At 43.3% G+C, this 13,569-nt stretch overlaps 1 protein-coding gene across 1 annotated transcript; it reads left to right on the plus strand.

Moving 5' to 3' along the window:
* The first annotated feature begins 3,130 nt into the window (after window positions 1-3,130).
* PPP1R15B (protein phosphatase 1 regulatory subunit 15B) lies at window positions 3,131-11,851 on the plus strand. The gene is made up of 2 exons (XM_016214970.2): window positions 3,131-5,603; window positions 9,033-11,851. Exons 1-2 carry the CDS (start codon window positions 3,732-3,734, stop codon window positions 9,288-9,290), a joined length of 2,130 nt encoding a protein of 709 aa, XP_016070456.2. The 5' UTR covers window positions 3,131-3,731; the 3' UTR covers window positions 9,291-11,851.
* The last annotated feature ends 1,718 nt before the right edge of the window (window positions 11,852-13,569 follow it).

The following is a 13,569-nucleotide window of genomic DNA, read 5'->3' on the forward strand; positions in this document are numbered from 1 at the left end:
CTAAAACAGTACCAAAGACTGGGTGGCTCAAACAACAGAAGTTTCTTTTCTCACGGTTCTGGAGTCTGCACATGCAAGAAAGATCAAGGTATTGTCAGGGTTGATTCCTTCTGAGGGTTGAGAAGGATCTGCTCCATGCTTCTTTGTAGGTCTGGTGGATTGCTGGCAATCTTTGGCATTCCTGGCTTGTAGAAGCATCCCCCCAGTGTCTGCCTTCATATTCCCATGGTCTTCTTCCTGTGTGTGTGCACGTTTGTCTGTGTCCAAAATTCCCCTTGTATAAGGATATAGTCATACTGGATTAGAGCCCACCCGAATGACCTCATCTGAACTTGCAGAGACCTTTCCAAATAAGGTCACATTCACAGGTACTGTGACTAGGGGATTAGGACCTCAGCATCTTTTAGGGGAGTATAATTCAACCCGTGACAGAAAAAGATTTGGCAAAATGCTTTTGGTGACTTTGTTAAGATCTGTTTGAATAAGTGGAGGGAATGAAAGCCACATTGGAGCAGGTTAAAGAGAAGAAATGATGAGAAAGTGGAGACCATCAGCATGGATAAGTCTTGACAAATTTTGCGGTAGTGGTACAGAAATTTGGAGGGTCATGTATTTTGAGAGAGAGAGTTTTTTATTTTTTTAAGCTTTTTTTTTTTTTTTAATCCTCATCAAGGATATTTTTCCATTGCTTTTCAGAGAGTGGAAGGGAGAGAGGGAGAGAGAGAGAAATATCGATGTGAAAGAGCCACATTGCTTGGTTGCTTGTCGCATGTGCCCCGACCAGGGCTGGGGATCAAGCCTGCAACTGAGGTATGTGCCCTGGGGTGGAATCGAACCTGGGACCCTTCAATCCACAGGCCGATGCTCTAACCACTGAGCCAAACTGGCTAGGGCTTATTTTTTATTTTTAAGATAGGTGATGTTAACCTATGTTGTTATGAGAGAGTAGCTTGAGAAAATTATAAGTTACAGGAAAGGATAAAGGAAGATAAAGGAAAGAAGAACTCCATGAATAGACATGGAGGGGTGGGACCCAGGAAGCGTCTGTGCTTGTAATGGGATCGAAGGCAGAGTGTGTGGGTCCAGATGTAAGTAGACTGGTGAATTTGGTGATGGAAAACTGAGGTTATTTATGTCCAATTGCATTTATTTTCTCAGTGAAGTAAGAGGTGTGATCATAGCTGAGAATGTGCATTTATGAGCGTCCTGGAAATATAAAGAACATGTGAAGCAGTCTCAGTGTAGGAGAAACAAAGCTACTGTGGAGATGGCTGTCTGTGGGAATACCTGGCACTGGTGAAATTTGTGGTCACAGATATGAGGTACAACAGGCAGCATAGCTGAGTGCTTTCCTCCAGCACTGATTAGCTGCAGGAGCGTGGGCTCAGAGTAAGCGCATAGTTGGGTTTAACTAAGGCTGGAATTTTGCCACAAAAGGACGTTGGAGTAGGAGAATGGCAGGAGAATGAAAGGTCTTTGCAAGGGGGTCTTTTTAATGCTAGATCATGGAACTTACACTTATTAAAGAGGGAGGTGAGCGGGGATGAATCACAAAACAGTGGGAATGGCAATGGTTTTGAGGGTTCTGGGGGTTTATAAGTCACTGAATGGTGGTGCCAGGGCAGTGCCTTAGAGAGAGAAGGGGTGGAGTCCAGAGTGTGCAATGCTTGGAAAAAAGATTTTGGAGGTGGCAGTAGCTCTGAAAAATGAAGTAAAAACTATACACCCTTTACCTCAGGCCCAGCAAAATCTTTTAAAAGAAACATAATTGAGGTTTCAATTATCTGCTGCTAAAGTGCCAGTCAGCTTTCCAGCCCAAGGACTTGTCTTCACAGCGTGTGCACAGCCACAGCAACATGTTATCTTTGCGGACAGCCGCCCGGCCTCTGCCTCTGCCTCCGGCTGATAGCAGGCTAGAGGAGGCTGGTTCCCACTTTATTTACCTGCCAAGACTGACAAGGCAGTTGTTCCCCTACTGTATCTAGGCCACGCTCTGTATTAAGAATTTAGTTCTCTTTTTCTCACTGACCCATTGAAAGAGGAATTATTAGCCTTACTTTACAATAGAAGAAACTGAGGCTTCTGAGTTGTTAATGTGCGTATTTGGATTTCTTTCTTTTCCTATTATTGAACTGACTCCTATTACTAACCCATCCTTCTGAAGTTCTTAGGATGGAAAATGAGATATATGCAGAGATAATGTATAACATAATAAGGGGTAAAACCATAGAGATTGAGGACCTCTTAGTTTTCTAGAAAGAAGTAGCTGTTGGTTGCGCAGTCCCGATGAAGCAGGAGGAGCTGCTGGCTTCTCCTGGCTTCCAAAGGCTTTCTGCTGTCCCTAGTGCTCAGACCTGCTCCCCTCCCTCTGTAATAGATACTTGACTTTACGGGTGTCGATGAAAACGTTTTAGCAGGAATAAGGAGATGAACTAAGACCAAACTCACAAGAGAATGAAATACAGCAGCTAAAATTATCAGACAAGTTTTTTTCCCCCCAAAATGGTTAATGATCTATGCTTTCTCCTTTGGATATTGTATCCTGTAGCTCTGGGGGTTCAGGATATGATTATGACTTGAATGCATTGCCTCTGCGAAGCAGGAAAGAGATTAAACAGTTCTGGAGGCTGTGTTTCTTTCTTCCTCTGTGACTGCCGTTTGCCCCATTGAAAAGGGAAAGTCTAATTGGGACCCACTTGAGGAACAGGAATTCGCATTTTCGTGGGGGATGTACGTGGGTTGGACGCTGAAAAAACCGCAAATCTGGACTCCAGACAAAGATAAAGAATGACTTAGAAATGCTAAAATCGAGGGGGCAGGAACGCATACATAAGAATAATTCGTTTTTCACTTGCCATTTTTCACTAGTTATTGATTATTCGTAAGAGCAGCATTGCCCTACGCAGCACTGCCCAGCGCTTATCAAACTCAGGTCTCACGTGGCGATCTGCCTGACGCTGAACCCCGAGATGCGCGAGCCTGAGCTGGGAGTACACGTGCGGGGCCTTGGGCGGCTGCCTGGAACTGCTCCCTTTCCACCAGAGGGCGGAGGCGGGGCGGTCTCCTAGGAGACCACGGAGGCGCCAGTGCGCACGCGCAGAGCGCGGCCGGCTGATGCAACCTCCCGCGCCCGGCCGCGTCTGCAGCGCGAAAGGGCACCTCCAGGGGCCCGGCCAGGCCAATCGGCAGCCGCCGGGAGAACGCGGAAGGGCCCGCCCGCTAGTGATGTTCAGGGGCCCGGGGTTGGTGGCGTATCAGCCGCCTCCTGGTCCCCTTCCGGTTGCCTGGGGATGTCCGGCCTTGGCGCTGGCCCTGCGGCCATTTTGAGCTGGGTTCGTCCTCGCGCCGTCTGCTGGGCGCGCAGCCCTTCCGGGAGCGCGCTGTGAGGGGCTTTTGAACGGCCGGCCCTGGGTGGGGGAGTGGAGCTGCCGCCGCGAGAGGCCTCTGTATGGTGAGGAGGCCTCGAGCGGATTAGGACGCGGCCTTCCCGCCGGGATGGGTATCGCCGTCACTGCGGCCGCCGAGTTCTGCGCCGGCATTTCCGGACTGCGATCCGCTGCCTTCTGCCGAGGCCGCCGCCCTCTGTGGCTCTGCTGCCGCCCCAGGGACCGCTGTGTGGCGCCGACTCCGCCGCGAGGCCGGGCCCGGAGCTTGTAGGCCTCCCCGGACCCCGTCCGAGCTCCAGCTGCCAGCCCGCGCACCTCGCTGAGACGCTGCCAAGAGCAGGGGCGATGGAGCCCGGAGCCAACCTGCCGCGGGCACGGGCGGGCACCCCGCTCCGGCTGTCCTTCTTCCCTCGGCGCTCGCCACCAGGCACTGCCGCAGAGCACCCCGGGGACCCCAAACCGGGTTCCTGCCCCCGGCCTGAGGCTCGGACTAGCTACTGGACGAAGCTGCTTCCCCAGTTCTTCGCGCCGCTCCCCAGCCTGCTTCAGAAGCTGGTGATTTGGAGCCAGCTTTTCGGTGAGATGATCCCGACCAGATGGCTAGATTTCGCTGGCGGCTACGGCGCCCGGAGATCCCTGAGGGGTCGGGAGAAACCGGCCGCCCCCGCGTTGCACAAGTCTCCGAGTTGGGTTCCGCAGGACCCTTCGGTCGCCCCAGCTGCCAGTCTTCTGGACTGGCTAGAGGAGGGGATCCCCTGGCAGTGCTCGTCCCTCGATCTAAAAGCCAAGGGAAGAGCCTTGGACCCTGCGGCCCACGCTTTTCTCCTTGAGCAGCAGCTGTGGGGAGGGCAGCTGTTGCCAAGTAGCCTTCAAACCCGGCTGTTCTCCGACTGGGAACTTGGCCAGTCTTCCTCCGGGCCTCGAAGCATTAATCGCTTAAGCAACTTAAACGCTGACTCCTATTTGCTGAACCCCTCTTATCTGGACTGCCTTCCCCGGGTAGAACTTAGCTACAAGAACGTCATCGGAAGTGGCAAGCTAGTTGATTTCCAAACTGGAAGCCCCGAGAGCAGCTGTCTGCCTGAGGACCATTCTCATCCCCAGCCACTGAATGCAGAGATCACTTGCTCCTCCTGGCAGGGATGTCCGCCTCCTTCAAGAGAAGGCCTGCCAGAAATTCACCATGTTCGCATGAAACGTCTGGAATTCCTTCAGCAGGCTAGCAATGGGCAAGCGTTACCTACCCCTGACCAAGATCTTGGCTACCATAGCCTGGAGGAGGAACACAACCTTCTGGGGATGGATCCGAAGCCGGGCAGAGGTAGCCCCACAGAGTGTGTTCCCCCTGCTGGAGCCATTCCCGGAACGGCCCAGGAGCCCTGGGAAGAAAAACTAGAATTGACTAAAGAGGTGGTTCTTGCTTTGGAACAACAGGCCCCTTTGGAAAGCTGTCCATCTTACGAGGTACCTATGGAAAGAGAGCCTGGGGAAGACCAGATAAGTGTAGTTGACTTCTCAGACATAGAAGACGACCTTCCCATTTCTGCCAGACCAGCCTGTAGTAACAAACTGATAGATTACATTTTGGGAGGTGCACCCAGTGACCTTGAAACCAGTTCTGATTCAGAAGGTGAGGACTGGAATGAGGACGCTGAGGATGATGGTTTTGATAGTGATAGCTCACTGTCAGGATCAGACCTTGAACAGGACTCTGAAGGGCTTCACCTTTGGAACTCTTTCTACAGTGTAGATCCTTATAATCCCCAAAACTTTACAGCAGCCATTCAGACTGCTGCCAGAATTGTTCCTGGAGAGCCTTCTGATTCAGAGAAGGATTTGTCTGACAAGTCTGATCTAGAGAATTCTTTCCAGACTGGAAGCCTTCCTGAGTCTCCTGATCCTAATTCTGGGGCGGAAGATGACTGGGAGTCTAGTGCAGATGAAGCAGAGAGTCTCAAGCTGTGGAACTCTTTCTGTAATTCGGATGACCCCTACAACCTTTTAAATTTTAAGGCTCCTTTTCAAACATCAGGGAAAAGTGGGAAAGGCTGTCCTGACTCAGAGACACCACTTGAGCCCATTGTGGCCATTTCTGAGTGTCACTCCCTACTTTCCTGTAAGGTGCAACTGTTAGAGAGCCGAGACAGTGAATGTCCAGACTTGGTACAGGGTGGGGTTCTTTCTGGAGAAAAACATGCGCATATCAAGAAAAAAAAGGTTGGTTTGTTTCTTCTAACTTGCCTGATTATTTGCACAGACTGTTTTGATATGGTTAAATATAGCAGCATGACCTTTCTGGAGGCATGATAGTGCATATATTTGAAGAAGGCCTCTAAGCTTCTTAAGTCTATATCCTTGGATTGAGAAATGACCCCCTCTTTTCAAGTTGAGTGTTGTTCCTGTCCAAATAGGAGATGCCAGTATACAACAGATGTTAGCAGGAAAGTGCCATTTTCGTTTGAGTTGGCAATTCTGAGCCATATCCCTCCAAGCTTCAACTTTGCACTCTTTTTTAAGGAACAGAAAAATTAAACTTTGTGTATACATGATTTAATTTTTCTGGAGATTGAGAAGGCCCTGGTATAGCAACAGAGTTTTAAAATGTTGTTAAATATGGTATGTCATAGTAAGTGTCTTCATTCCTATCCATTTGAACCCAGAGGGATGATTGGACCAAGGAGCATGTCAGATTTATCTGTTTTTTCCCATGAAAGGAAATAATTTCAGTATTAAAAACTCCGTGACCTGTACATGATTTTGATTGCTCTTCAGAAACAACACAGGAGATAGTATTGCCTTTAAGAATGCAATACTAATTATCATTAGTCAACTGCAGGTCAATAATCATGTAAAACAGTGATGGTTACTATTTGGTTTATCTTACGTAGTTGTTTTCTATTCCCAGGCTAGTCGTAAAACTTTTTGTAGCATTTTATCTTTTAGCTAAAGTTATTCATTGGAGAGAAATCCTCTCCAAACAGATAGGATATCTTTTATTGTACAAGAAAAGTGTTTCTTTAGATACCTGTACCTTTATGTGGACAGAGAAAGGGGTGATGAATTATTATTGACCTCAGATTTTGCAGCATTGGGGAGTTTCCAGTGGAGAGTACCCTCACCCACTGGCTCTAAATGTCTAGTTTAGTACTTTGAAACTATTCCTGGGGTAGAAAATGTCTTTAAATGTGTCAGTCTTATTATGTCTTAACTGTAGATGCAAAATAAGTCATGTTAAAAATTAAATTTTAGTATGCACTTATGTAAATGTCATCATAATAGAGCTTTTCTCTTTTTATTTATTTTTAAAACAGCACTATTTTTTTTTTTAATATGTCTTTATTAATTTCAGAGAGAGGAAGGGAGAGAGAGAGAGAAACATCAGTGAGAGAGGCATTGATCTGCTTGCTGGGGATCGAGCCCAAGACCCGGGCATGTGCCCTGACCCGGAATCGAACCTCGATCTCCTGGATCCAATGCTCAACCACTGAGCCACGCCGGCCGGGCTCCTCTATCTTTTTAAGGGGCCCCTGACTCAATGACCTGTTTAGTGAATTTGGTAAGAAACAGTTGGGCAATGGAATGGCCACTTGGCACCTGGAGACCTGTGTTCCCTGCTTCTGAGTGGTTAGGGCCAAGAGATTTGGGAATACAGCCAACCCTGGGAAATAACTTGACCTCTCATGCCTTTGAACTCATTTATATGATGGGGATAATAATAATAATAATACCACCGTATGAGTTATTGCACGATTCAAATGAGATGAGTAAATAAAACTCCTAATTGTCTTGCCTTTAAATGGTAGCTGTTACTCAGGGACGTCAGACCAGTTTGCTTGTCTCATTTTAGCCTGCTCATTGAGTAAAAATGGAATGAGTCAAGAGGTTTGAGATTAGTGACTGAACTAGAAGCAAGGTTTATAAATTATTATGTCTAAAATATGGTTAAATTATTTGACAGACTTTGACTACTTGCTGTTCTTTAGGTATATGAAAATAATCGGTAGTGCCTAATGCTGAAAATGAAGCTCTTAGATCTAGGAGTTTAAAATGCATAACATAGTACAGATTGTGGAGCCAGACTTGGGGTTTGAATCCTGTTTATACCACATGGAAGCTGTGTGATTTGAACAAGTCGGTTAACTTCTCTATGTCTGTTTCTTTATCTGTACAATTGAGATGATAATAGTACCCTGTAGGGTTGATGTGAGGATTAAATGAGATAAAAATTGTGTAGAGTGCTTTGAAAAGAGCCTGGTATATGGTAAACGCTATGTAAATGTTATTTATCTTAGTGACAGTGAATAAGTGACACTAGAATGCAATATCTAGTAAGGGTTTACATGCCTACTAATTGTCCTCGGGGGCATTCGTTGGCCTGATGTAAAGGGAATGAAAGTAGTAGGCCACAGTGGGGTTAGCTGATGTAACTGTTGAACGTACTTTAAAAGCAAGTACCTATTTACTTTTGGTGTTTGATATTTTACAAAGAAACTTCTATATTTGAAATATTAAGTAGGAATTAACAGGGACTGTCACCCATTACATATGACCATGTATATGATAATATTCACAATTTCATGTATATAGGGTGTCCCACAAAATGTATACACACTTTGAATGATTATAAAGGTGGTGTTTGTACTTCAACTGTGTTTTCAAACTTCCAGTAGCATTTTGAGATGAATTTCCTTTGTTCAAAGCTTAGTCTACCTGAAAAGAAAGAAACATCAATTGCGCTACCAGCTGTTAAAGTGTGTATACATGTTTTTGGGACACCCTGTATATAGTGATAGCATATTGAGGAGGAATAAAAGGAGGGTTTTTATCTTAACTACAAAATCTTTTATAGTAACTTAGCCCTAAAGAGATGTTAATTTAGTTGCACTTTGTTTATTAAGTAAATTTCCATTCTGTATTCTGATTACAAAAGTAATAATATAAGAATAATACATGTTCATGATTCAAACTTTGGAAAGCACTGACAAGTGAAATTTCTTTTAAAAAGGAAGAATAGAAATAAGTGAAGATTTTGTTAAAGCTTTTGTGTTAAAAAAGCATTGAAATATTTTGTTTGGTGACATTTGTCATTTTGGAAGAAGAGTATGACAGAGCTGTATTTCACTAAGGATTTTTAAAAAGTTAAGTAATAACATCAGGAAAAATCACAGTTCCCCATCTGGATTTATTTTATTGACATCAAAAATCACAAGAGGGGAGGGTGGATTACAAAATGCCCACTATTTTTTGTGTTGTTGTTTTTTTTAATCTTTATTGACCTCAGAGAAAGGAAGGGAGAGGAAGAGAGAGAAACACCAATGATGACAGAGTTGTTGCTGATCGGCTGCCTCCTGCGCGCCCCCAACTGGGGATCGAGCCCTCAACCCAGGCATGTGCCCTGACCGGGAATCGAACTGTTATCTTCTGGATCCTAAGTCCAGGCTCACCCGCTGAGCCACACCCAGCAGGGCCCCACTGGTTTTTTTTTCAGATGCCATCTAGTCAGTCAGAGCTCTATAGTTGAGACCAAATATTCCTGTAAGATATTTGATATTCTTAAAGAGTGAGTAGCATAAAGGGTTCATTACCTGCCTCAGTGATGACTATAAGGTCCTAGAAAGTGGTTAAAGTTAGTCTTTGTCTTCATAGGTAACCTTCCTTGAAGAAGTTACTGAGTATTATGTAAGTGGTGATGAGGATCGCAAAGGACCATGGGAAGAATTTGCACGGGATGGATGCAGGTTCCAGAAACGGATTCAAGAAACAGAAGACGCTATTGGATACTGCTTGACATTTGAGCACAGAGAAAGAATGTTTCATAGACTCCAGGAAACATGCTTCAAAGGACTTGATGTTTTCAAGCCACGTTCAGATGACTTAATAGCCTGTGGCCCTCGAATACACTAACTCCCACTTCAGAGGTTTCTTTTAAAACAAAAGTTGGCAGCTGTCCTTTGACTTCTTTTTTTAGAGGGTATGTAACTTGGGTCCAGCAACCTTGTTTAATATTGTTTTGTAACATAGCCCACTCAGAAATGTCCAGATTTGAAGCCAAGCCTTGATAATGAAGGGTGAGATGATGTGACTTCTAACCCTCCCTTGTTTGTTTATCTGGTCAGATGTGATTTTGGATGTTGCTTGGTTGTTGAGGTGAAAAGGAAACCTTTTAAGGTATAACTTACTTTCTTGGGAAACAATTTAGGGTTCAAAGCCCATTTTCCATTTTAATTTAAATTATGTGTACCTGTCTAAAAACTTAGGGCTCTTTTTATTTCTTCCCTTCAGCATATCCCCCCCCCCAGTTGTATTTTTTCCCATTGATTCCAGAGAGAGGAAGGGAGAGAGAGAGAAAGAAACATCAGTCTGTTGCCTCCGGTATTCACCTAACCGGAGATTGAACCCAAAACCTAGGTATGTGCCCTGACGGAATCAAACCCACCATGTTTTGGTGTATGGCTCCACCAATCGAGCCACACCAGCCAGGGCTTTTCCCTCCAACATTCTGAAATTAATGGGCTTTTATGTTTTCTCTGTATTATCTTATTTCAGTGATTTGGTCTTTCTACCCTAAGGCTAAGAAAATAATCTTGCATATGCTACCAACTTAAGGTACATTATCTGTGTCACTTTTTTCTTCTCCTAAGAATGACTTGGGCTGAAAATGTGTGGCTGTTTTTTATTTCTAGGTTAAGTTCTACCTAAGATATTTCCAAGGACTGCCACAAAATCAACACATGTTGTACCCTGTTACTTTAGGAAAGCTGCATCTTTCTGCAAAATTTTAACATCTAATATATTTCATTTCTGTGCAGACTGTTTTTGGGAGAGGGTCCTGTATATGTTATTGTAGTTTCCAGTTAAATGGTTCTTTGTATATTTTAACAGATGGAAATTGTTGTAAAAGACACCAGAAAGTAATAATTACATCATAAGCATTAATTTTCTTTTTTAATTAAAAGCCTAGAATTTTCCTAGGAAGAAGATAAGGGACATCAGAGCAATTTGGTTTTGTTGTATATGCTCTCAGCAGAAAGCCAGTGTTATTAATGTCAGGCCTCGGCACTGTGTCACTTTTAAAACCTGCCAGGGTGACACTGTAAACTTGGAAATGGGCACTTCTGAATTTTCCAGTTTGAAATGTGAAATAGAGACTTCAGTCAGTATCCAAGTTTATTGTGTTCTATTTTAATAATAAGAAGGAATGATGAAGAAGCAGGGCCTTCAGGAAAGGGTAGAACTATAGATTTAACAACTAGAAAGTCCTAATATCTGTAGCCCAAAGTTTGCTTTTGAGTCCAAGGTTTTGGTTGGTTTATCTAGGTATCTCTACATGGTGTGCATCTTTAGGTTGAGGGAGTGTTAACCAACTCCTTAATGGTCAATTTTTACTCCCCATGCTTTCTGTCACAGGTAATGGAAAACATGAGTAGAATAGATGACCTCTTAATTGAACTTATTTCAGTGGTAGGGACAATTTTTCATCAAAAGTGCTTGCAGGGTTACTACCTCAGTTAATAATCTACCTGGTCATTATTTCATTTCTATCTGGAGTACAACAACATAAAAGTTGGTCAGGTTTTTGCAGAGCCCTTAGTCAAGGTGTCTGTGCTCCTCCACTTTAGGTGATCATAGGGAATGCTTAGCACCGTGCAAGCAGGCTGGTTCCTGGCACCAGCTGTGTCAGGTGGGAAGAAGGCATTATTTGCCTTGAAAAAAGCTTTTGAAAAGTGCAGAGGGCAGAGGCATCCTTTTAAAACCAGAGTGAAGTATACTATTTTATGTCAGAGATTTAGGTTGTCATTTGTGTTTCTGAAGTCTAACACCTCTGCCTATTAGGAAAGAAGGATATTTTACATTAATTGGATTGTGGGAAATTGTTCCCTTGTTAGTCCAACCTCACTACCAAGTGAGTAACAGCTTGGTTAATAATTCTCCCATTTACTACCCTCCTTTACAAGAAGTGATCAGAGGACAGTCAGAAGGACTGAAGGCACCATTTGTAAATTGGATTGAAGGAGAACAGTTCTTGTTAGTTTCATCCCAATCCTAGTTGTTAGAACAAAGTTAAACCTCCATCTAAAAAAGAAAGTCCTTGGAGATTTTAATCAAACATTTTATGCATTTAAAGTCTTGCAGTGGTGCTTTAAGTATCAGTGTAGCATATGAAAGGCTTTGTACAGACAGGTAAAAGTTCACTTTTTGAGTGTTGAAATATAGTAACAGCACCTCTTTATCTTTAAGTGAAAAGAAAAACTGTCAGATTTTATTTTTTTATAATTTAAGGAAGGCGAATGTAGAGGATTAGAAGACCTCTGAATTGGCTTCTACAGGACCAATGAGTAAAAAAAATGTAGTGTTTGTTGGGTTTTATAGTAAAACTCTATTTGTGTATATAATTTAATTAATCTGTAAATTGTAATAAATACATTTGCAATTATTAAATTTTATGTGATATTGGTTCAACTTTATATTTTATGTTTCATAGTACTTTACATTGGTTTTAGAATTACTGAGCAGGATTTTCAGGTTTAAATCAGGTATTTTTGTAGAAGCTTAGAGGGCCTGTACCAATTTCTGTGGTTTAAAATGGCTACGTGACATGTAAATTGCACCTCAGCGAATTAAAGGGCAGGAATGGTAATGGGGTAAATATACCGGAAAACCACATTTTAGTAGTAGAAAGGAGAATTTGACTCTTTGAGTATGAAAGGCCCCATTTAGAGACTGGGAGTTAAAATCTAAAATTGGCTCCAGCCATCTACTGCTGCTGCAAAGAAAACTAAAATTAAAAGTACTCAGAGGCCCAGCCGGTGTGGCTTAGTGGCTGTGCATCAACCCGTGAACCAGGAGATCATGGGTGCACTTCCGTCAGGGCACGTGTGGGATTGCAGGCGCAGTCCCCAGTCGGGGGCCTGCAGGAAGCAGCCTATCAATGACTCTCATCATTAATGTTTCTCTCCCTTTCCCTTCCTCTCCCTGAAATCAATAAAAACATTTTTTAAAAGAAGTACTCAGAGAAGCAATAAAATTCATATGCTGGGCTTAGCCTAGTATTTTCTCCTGAGTAGCAGGGAAATGTGTTTCTATTTTGTGCATTATTAATGATAACCATGGTTTTGTAAATCATAATGTTCTCCTGTGCATGATATTGAATGTGTTGGTAACATCAGGAAAAAAAACCCTTTTACCCTGAAAAAAAAGACAAACATTTGGGTTATAGCAAGCCTCTTAATGGATTAAGGCATATGGATCTTCCTAGCTAATGAAGAGAATTATTAAAGGTATATTTCTGAACTGAAAGGAAAGAAATTAACATTTAGTTGCAGATAATTAGTGCTTGCACAAATTGAACTGATAGCCTTAGGTTTTATACCCTTATTACCATCTTGGGGATTTAAGCATTTTTGGCTGTCTTTCCAGGGAGATAAAGGAAAATTGCCATATTCACATCAAGCCAGATTATCATTATGACTATCCTGATATCCTATAGAAATTGTGCTCTGGGTTTTTCTACTTTAACAGAAAGTTTAAAGCAAGTATTTAATTGTTGACCCAAGAAATTTTGATTGTATGGGTCAGTTATGACTTCAAAAACACAGAGGCAGCATGATATCAAAGTCTGTAACAGCAGGTGGAATAAGTAGGATAAATAGGTCTCTTCTAACCCTGCTCACTTTGAGGATATATCAAGTAGGCTTTCAATTCATATGTTTTAGTGGCAGGTTTAACGTGGGAAATTTAAAGAGAAATCATTTTACACGTGGCATGAGGACATGTGGTGGGGGTATGTGTTACTATGTAACATTTGAATTGCATCATTGTTTTACCATTGGCAGACTTCTTTATCTTAGCAGGGAAAGATCGGGGAAACTAAGTTAATGGAAAGTGGGTGGCTGGACCCATGGGGAGGGTACCCCAGAGATCTAATGAGACCATAAGGTCTAGCAAGCTGAATAGTGAGCTGTAAGAGAGAGAAGCATCGAACGGTTGCCTTCCTGTATGTGCCCTGATGGGGGATCAAACCCACAACCTAGGTATGTGCCTTGACTGGGAATCAAACCCAGTCCGCCGGTGTGGACCGGACCATGCTTCAACCAACTGAGCCACATCCATCAGGGCAAGCCTGCTTTTCTTTTTTTTAATCCTTAGCTGAAGACTGAAGATATTTTTTCCATTTTTTAGAGAG

Source organism: Miniopterus natalensis, chromosome 19 (genome assembly GCF_054644295.1).
Source record: "Miniopterus natalensis isolate mMinNat1 chromosome 19, mMinNat1.hap1, whole genome shotgun sequence".
NCBI classification, from domain to species: domain Eukaryota; kingdom Metazoa; phylum Chordata; class Mammalia; order Chiroptera; family Miniopteridae; genus Miniopterus; species Miniopterus natalensis.